This window comes from Pungitius pungitius, chromosome 8 (genome assembly GCF_949316345.1).
Source record: "Pungitius pungitius chromosome 8, fPunPun2.1, whole genome shotgun sequence".
Classification (NCBI taxonomy): Eukaryota; Metazoa; Chordata; class Actinopteri; order Perciformes; family Gasterosteidae; genus Pungitius; species Pungitius pungitius.
This window is the reverse complement of record NC_084907.1, coordinates 15,382,487-15,390,415: the sequence shown is the minus strand read 5'-3', so window position 1 is coordinate 15,390,415 and position 7,929 is coordinate 15,382,487. Positions and strand designations below refer to the sequence as shown.

The window sequence follows — 7,929 nt, the reverse complement described above, 5'->3', positions numbered from 1 at the left end:
CTTTATGTACAAATTGTGCTTCACGCAGCAATGAGCTGCAGGCTCTGCGTAAACCTTCACTGACCCACTAGTGTCGCCTGCTGGACGGAAACAGAGTTGCAGCTGCAGAATCTCTGGTTCATGTTCCATTTGTGCTGCATTTTTTAATGAGTGACGCCGGGCGCGTAAAGTGGTCGGTGGAGGGATCCTTTTTGAGAACGGTAGGTGCCGATGGTCGGTGGTAGGTTCCTCTGTCAGAGAGCGGCACCCACCATCGGCACCTGCCTTTCTCAAAAAGGAACCTTCCACCGACCACCGTTTTTCATTGCAGGTTGCAGTCAGATTGTGGTATTTTGTAGTTCTGAAAACACGGCTTCAGGATCTGCTGGACTTTTTGGACCTTCATTTTCTGAATTTTCTGATGTCGAGCATCTGTCCGTCAATGATTATCAAGCAATTTTGTGCATTATGCTATGTAAGAAGAAGAGAGCTGTGAATATTCTCCATTATATGAATATAGTTAATCAAACAGCCAACTGCTGCCAACCCCTTCATTTAATGTTTTTTTCACTTCTTTTGAAACAAAGAAAAGATGATATGGGCGCCGTTTGGAAAATGTTGCACGTTCTAAAATCCTGTGCACTTTTGGTACATTTAGCATTATCACATGAAAAAAAGCAGGACAATATTCATTTGGCACTTTTTCAAACATTTAGAGAGAAATTCATGTAAATACATGCAACTTTTCCAAGGATAATGTTTGGCAGTAACACAAATTTGTTACATAATATATTTAATCTAAATGTAAATGTTATATATAAATGTTATATATAAATGTAAATGTTAAATGTTATATATAAATGTTAAATTTACATTTACATTGGCCGTGTTTTTGCATTTCTGAACCTCAAACACTTCAAATAAACTCTCTCTGGAGAAATGAAGTCATATCAAAATGTTATCTTCAGCCCTAGGTATCCTTGAGTTTTGGGTGGAAAGTTTTAAGATGGAGCAGTGGTTGATAATACAACTGACGATGCTAATTTTGCATGGTGATTGGCAGGGACGAATCCTTTTAGATAGCCTATATGTATTGTAATTCAGTGTGTAGTTTTTTTTACCTGTTCCCGCTGAAGTTCCCTCATCTACATAAAATACACTTGTGACACTAATGACGCTCACATGAACATGAACACGCGATTACACGTCGTCGTCCTCAATGAGTTCCAGAACTTGAACTGCGCCATGGTGCTTATCTGGACTCCAAACAGTTTCTAAACAGTGATTTTTGACTTTTATCTTAGACCGCGTGGGCGGAGTGAGGGCGGTGTTACAAGTTTGTTCCCCGCGGCTCTCCGTAGATCACGGCCTGGGCGTCGGCAGAATACGTCACTCCCTGCTGTTGCGTACAAAACTAAACAAACCAAGCACCTCTTCACTCCGAGAGCGCGGAGGTGTCTCTTACGTAAACGGAAACATTGATATAAAACATGCATTCTGTCACGCTGGACAGCAACGGTTCGCCAAAGAAACGGACGTTATCGCGGGGACTGAGCGAGGACGAGTCGCTCCGCAGTATTATAAAAGAGGTGAGCGGAGGAACCACAGCGTCGGTGCTGACTGTTTGCAGCTAGCAAAACGGCAACGTTGTGATGCCGCTCCGTATTGGACTTTGTAAAATATTTAACGTCCGTTAAGTAACGTTAATCTTTGTGAATTTAATTTCCCTAACTTTTCGAGAATGACCAACGACTCAAACGATCAGCTGGGCCTGAGGCTTCAGTTCACTTCCTCATTTTTGACGTTAGCATAGCAACCGTTCGCCTGTTGTGTTTATGTCTAATGTGTTTCTACTCTTGCTTCAACTGCGGTGCGGTTTGGTTTGGTCTCCTCCTCAGACGGAGAGTTCCTCCAGGCGTCTGACACGAAGCGACAGCCGAGCGGGCACCCAGAAGAGGCGCACTGACAGCCAGGTAAGAGCCGGGGAACCTGAGCGTGAGTCATGGGCGGACCGGTGTTACACCCAAACTGGTTTCCCTCAGCACTCCTGCGTGTTTGTAGTTTAATGATGAAATCGTATTTTTGGTTTGCACATTTTGAGGTGCTTGAGTATTTCTATTTTATGATACGCTCTACATCTACTTAATTACATTTTAGAGGATAATATTTATACTTAGTATTACTCCAACTCACAGTTAGAGACATATTCAGATTTCCATAATGATTTATGTAATTCTGATATGCACCATTACATATTTAACCACTGATTCACAATCGTTTTTTACATTTTAAATCGGATAACTAGATTTGTTTGAAAAACATCCTTTGTTGTATTGGTACTTTAACTAAAGTAAAGAATCATCCTCATCTCCTCCTGAATCACATGCTGAACTCTGAGCTGTTAACAAACATATTGCTGTACAGTGTTTGGATGGGTCCCATTTTAATAGTTGCGATTATGCTGTAGTAATGTTTGCTGTGTTTTTGGAATTGTGACGGTAGATTATGAACTCCATTAAAAGGGAAACCAAGGGGTTAACTAGATGAAGCATTGATGTCCTTCAGACATACCAAGAGATTAGTTCTTGCTAGCACAGTCATTCAAAGTTTGACCCCGTCCGTCCAAATATTGGGAACAGCTGCTGTCACCCAGAGCATGTGATAAGGTGAGATTAAACATTTAACGTCTGCATTCCTAATAGGGTCACAGGATTGAAGGCACCGAAACACAAAATTGTGTAAGATAAAATGTTTGATAATAAAAATGTTATTTTTTGTTTTCCTAAGGACTAATCAGGTATTTTTTCATGGCAGACCTTTAACTTGTGGCACTAAAGCACTTGTGTTAGTTGAAACATTAACAATGACTACGCCAATATGGAGAGTTCCAGTTAATCATAAAATGTGAGCCAGCACCTAATACCAGGAGTGTGAAACTATTTAAAAAAATATATATTGTAACCCATATTTAACATTGTTTTTCTTATGGATCTTGCACATTCAATACTAAAGTCCCCCATCACATAGTCCTCTATGATGCTAAAAATAATTAGTTTGTGAATTAGCTTCATGATAAGTTTTAGTTTTATCATTTGCAATTTTCTGACAAGTTGTATCATATTTGTGTGGAGAGGAATGATTAGAACATGCTTCTCTTTATTGCACAACTAAAATACTTGAGCATTATTTACAAATTAACTATTTAATTTCCCCCTTTTCAGCAGTCCGACCAGGACCTCTACATGGGACTCCCAGAAATGGTGAGTATTTCTTACTGTTATTACTATTTTTAAAGTGTGGATAACTGTTCCGTCAGCCCTCCTAGATCGATACAGTGATGCATTTTATTTTACATACAGAGGGCTTGTCGGCCTCCTACTGATGGCTCTGAGAGCTAAGCACTTGTCCACCCACTAATGTATTCCTCTAAATTTTCCCACCCTGATTTCTAACCGTTTTTGTGTTGCAGCTGGAGCTCCAGGCCAGCTATGAAGAGGTGGTGCAGGAGCTGCGTGGGATGGAGGTCGAGCGAGAGACTCTGTTGTTCCAGGTGGATGTCCTGCAGGACACGCTGGAGAGTGTAGAGGAGCTGCTGGCAGAGGCCCAGAGGGAGGCTGGACAGGCCAGTACGGTATGTCAAGGCTTCAACAGTCTGAAACTCCACTTAAATTCCAAACGTTTACACGTTTAACATCAGCAATGTAAAGATGTCTTTTAGTTTTAAACCTCTCCAATAACAATTTTGTTTTTTCACTTGATCCAAGTATGACACTGACCAACTGTTTTTCTTTTTAACTGTTAGGAGTTGGAGCGAGAGAGAGAGGCCAAAAAGAAATTGGAGAGCATGGTTTTCTCTCTGATGCAAGAAGTGGACAGTATAAAAGAGGTAAAATGAGAGAGGAGGAGGATCATTACACCGACCTAGATATAAATATCTTCATATATACGTTTTCTAATTTGATAACAAGCTTCAAGAGTTTGTCAGATATTTAATGACCACATCATTTTGTGGTCATTATGTGTGTTTTTTTCATATTCACTATCAATGAATTGAACTAGCACAGCATCTGCTGTGATATATGAAAAGATATATACACTCACCGGCCACTTTATTAGGTACCCCATGCTAGTAACGGGTTGGACCCCCTTTTGCCTTCAGAACTGCCTCAATTCTTCGTGGCATAGATTCAACAAGGTGCTGGAAGCATTCCTCAGGGAGTTTGGTCCATATTGACATGATGGCATCACACAGTTGCCGCAGATTTGTCGGCTGCACATCCATGATGCGAATCTCCCGTTCCACCACATCCCAAAGATGCTCTATTGGATTGAGATCTGGTGATTGTGGAGGCCATTTGAGTACAGCGAATTCATTGTCATGTTCAAGAAACCAGTCTGAGATGATTCCAGCTTTATGACATGGCGCTTTATCCTGCTGAAAGTAGCCATCAGAAGTTGGGTACATTGTGGTCATAAAGGGATGGACATGGTCAGCAACAATACTCAGGTAGGCTGTGGCGTTGCAACGATGCTCAATTGGTACCAAGGGGCCCAAAGAGTGCCAAGAAAATATTCCCCACACCATAACACCACCACCACCAGCCTGAACCGTTGATACAAGGCAGGATGGATCCATGCTTTCATGTTGTAGACGCCAAATTCTGACCCTACCATCCGAATGTCGCAGCAGAAATCGAGACTCATCAGACCAGGCAACGTTTTTCCAATCTTCTATTGTCCAATTTCGATGAGCTTGTGCAAATTGTAGCCTCAGTTTCCTGTTCTTAGCTGAAAGGAGTGGCACCCGGTGTGGTCTTCTGCTGCTGTAGCCCATCTGCCTCAAAGTTCGACGTACTGTGCGTTCAGAGATGCTCTTATGCCCACCTTGGTTGTAACGGGTGGTTATTTGAGTCACTGTTGACCTTCTATCAGCTCGAACCAGTCTGGCCATTCTCCTCTGACCTCTGGCATCAACAAGGCATTTCCGCCCACAGAACTGCCGCTCACTGGATGTTTTTTCTTTTTCGGACCATTCTCTGTAAACCCTAGAGATGGTTGTGCGTGAAAATCCCAGTAGATTAGCAGTTTCTGAAATACTCAGACCAGCCCTTCTGGCACCAACAATCATGCCACGTTCAAAGTCACTCAAATCACCTTTGTTCCCCATACTGATGCTCGGTTTGAACTGCAGGAGATTGTCTTGACAATGTCTACATGCCTAAATGCACTGAGTTGCCGCCATGTGATTGGCTGCTTGGAAATTAAGTGTTAACGAGCAGTTGGACAGGTGTACCTAATAAAGTGGCCGGTGAGTGTATATATCCAGATGATCACGCAAAATTTGTAGCTGAATAAAAAAAAAATGTGAAAAATATCCTGTAAAGTCAAAATCATCAGAGCCTTTGCAGAACTGGGATACTTGTGGTTTATTTTGTATTCAGTTCTTCAATTTCGCAATTGGGCCTTTAGTTGTTTTATAAAGTTAGATTTTTCGTGGCTTTTCTTTCCATCCGCATAGATCAGAGATTGTGTTAAATGAACGTGCACATTAATATAAAGTACATTGTGTTTTATCTGAAAAGACACTTCCTTTACCAACAAACAACTACATTTTCCTTTGCAGGAGAGGACGAACAACGCATCTGTGACAGTGACCGCGCCGTGTGGAAGTCCCCAAATGAAAAATGATACAAAGGAATCAATGAAAAACTCCCAGCTGTGTGAACCTCACAGCGGTGGAAGCCGAGGCCAGGCGACAGACAAAGGAGGACAGAAGGAAGGGGCAGAGGACGAGGGAAGCGTCCTGGCGAAGGTGCAGAAGATGGTCACCAAGACGCTGAACCAGTTGCCGTCTCTTGCGGTGGATTACCCATCTGGTGAGGACGGCGTCCTGCGGAGGCCTTACGAAAACGGTGTCTCGAGGGGACGAGATCCCTCTCCCGACAGGAACGACTCGGACAGCATAAGTGCCTACGAGGATGCTTCTGCTGAGACTCCAGAGCAGGACAAGAGGTTTCCGGATCAATTGGACAATTCGGAGCTGCCCGATGATTCCGAGCAGAGTTCTACTAAAAGCTGCCTGGTCGATGATGAGAGAACCCGAGAAGCCAAAGACCCAGACGCCTGTGTAGTGTCTTAATCTGTTTAACCTACTACGACAACGGGCTGAAGGTGATTGATTATCGCTCATTTGGTATAATTCAAGAGCTCTTTCATCTGATAATAATGTTCCTTAAAAACTTTGAGGCCAACAATAAAACGTCCATATAGGCTTTGGGCAATGATCATTTAACACTAGTTTTTAACAAATATAATGAATAATTATCCCTCAGCTTTTTGTATAATTGTGATATTATACTGTTATACATTCTATATAATACTGTTTATCAATTCTACGTTTTAGTTTTAAATTCCCGACAAAGAAACTCAGGATCAATTTAACTAGCTGAAATTCCACTAATGACTACTTACTCATATTTGCCAATCTTTTCTTTTATCATATCTTTTTTGTAACTGGTGGATTGGACTGTAGTCCGTGCTGCTTTGCCTCGTTTGATAAGGTGTGTTTGTATGCTAACCGCTGCCACGTCATCCAGATTTCTGCAGACAAAACCCGGTGAGCTGTGTAATTATATTAAACGGGAACGGTTTCTGTTTGTAGCTTCTGTAACGTCAAAAACGCAGGAATTTGGAGAAGCAGCAGTTGCGAAGCCCGCTGGGGGAAAGTTTGAACAATTTTAAATTACAGTTTTTAAAGTTAAGGGAAAATGCTATTTATGTGCTGCCTTGATCTTTAAAAGAAGATTCACTTTTGTAACTTTCTATTTATGTCCCTTTTTCCCGTTTTTATGTTGAAGGGATATTTAAGGAAATAGAGTTGGCTGCATTTGCACTTTTTTGTTTTGTGGCATAACATTTGGGGATTTTGAAGGGATTTCCTTTATGTTCAATAATGTATTCTGTTCTTTACGATTATTTTTTGGTGGCAAATTCAACATCAGTTTTCTTGGAAAAAATCATGTGACACTAATTTGGCCTCTAATTCTGCTACACAAAAAAACAAAGCGGCAATATTAATACACTGATGCACATATAAATAGATGCAATTTTTCTGCATTTAGTTGCTTGATTTGTTGGTTTAAAGCAGAGTGTTCATGTCTGTATCGACTCATTTGCCTTTTGCATTACTTTTTTCACTTACATTTCAACATAAGGCCGGTTCACCTGCTTGTATCTGATTATCTATTGACGCACAAAGCCGTAGACGCAAACTGCCCAGATTACATGCTACGTGTTTCACAAACGTGAGTCAGTGAAAGGTCACTGTGTGAACTGTCGTCAGGTCTTGAGCAATTGGGTCAGTTGCAACCAACGGTCAGCCTTTTTTTTTTTACATGAACCTCCACAATCATTGATTGTTTGTCTTTTTTATCTATGATTCATTTTATATTCCTTGTGCTTTCCTGTCAGGTCGAGGGATTTGGTTTGTTGTAACAAACCAGTACCGTTACGTAAGTCTGAATTCCATTGCTGGAGCTGTTTGTTTTGAAGTTTGAACGCAGCGGTGGATTTCTTTATCAATTCATCAAATTGGTTTTGTGTTTCATTTTCTTTACTGCAAAAAAATGTAAGTTGATGTTTTTTTTTATGGGGTTACATATTTTTGTCATTGACCTTGTATGAACGGTTCAAATGTAACAGTCACATTCATTTTTACTTGTAACAGAAAATACATTCCAGACATATCAAAATAAAAACAGTGAATAGTGCTGATCTGGTCTGTTAATAATTTGTTTCTACTTAGATATAAAATATTCACGACATGCTAAAAGGACAGTTACGCCAATGCCTTCAGAGAAAGAAATAATGATGGATATTCTGAGGTGAAATGTCACCTTCCCTCTTTGGGGGATCTATTCCTGTTAAATGTACTCATCATTTTACTTTAAT

At 40.9% G+C, this 7,929-nt stretch overlaps 1 protein-coding gene across 2 annotated transcripts; it reads left to right on the top strand.

The window, feature by feature from the left end:
• Positions 1-1,336: 1,336 nt before the first annotated feature.
• Positions 1,337-7,748, top strand: si:ch1073-456m8.1 (leucine-rich repeat flightless-interacting protein 1). Of its 2 annotated transcripts, XM_037448298.2 has the most exons (7): positions 1,337-1,568; positions 1,878-1,952; positions 2,682-2,717; positions 3,201-3,239; positions 3,449-3,610; positions 3,782-3,865; positions 5,603-7,748. In XM_037448298.2, exons 1-7 carry the CDS (start codon positions 1,470-1,472, stop codon positions 6,116-6,118), a joined length of 1,011 nt encoding a protein of 336 aa, XP_037304195.2. In that variant the 5' UTR covers positions 1,337-1,469; the 3' UTR covers positions 6,119-7,748. The 2 variants fall into 2 exon arrangements, with proteins under 2 accessions (XP_037304195.2, XP_037304196.2); XM_037448299.2 differs by lacking the exon at positions 2,682-2,717 and having other exon boundaries at positions 1,338-1,568.
• The last annotated feature ends 181 nt before the right edge of the window (positions 7,749-7,929 follow it).

Bases quoted from the DNA above. Each gene is read 5' to 3' on its own strand.
- si:ch1073-456m8.1 (XM_037448298.2), top strand. From the start codon at position 1,470: ATGCATTCTGTCACGCTGGACAGCAACGGTTCGCCAAAGAAACGGACG. The intron at 3,611-3,781 runs GTATGTCAAGGC...TTTAACTGTTAG, and splicing joins AGGCTGGACAGGCCAGTACG to GAGTTGGAGCGAGAGAGAGA. The intron at 3,866-5,602 runs GTAAAATGAGAG...TTTCCTTTGCAG, and splicing joins AAGTGGACAGTATAAAAGAG to GAGAGGACGAACAACGCATC.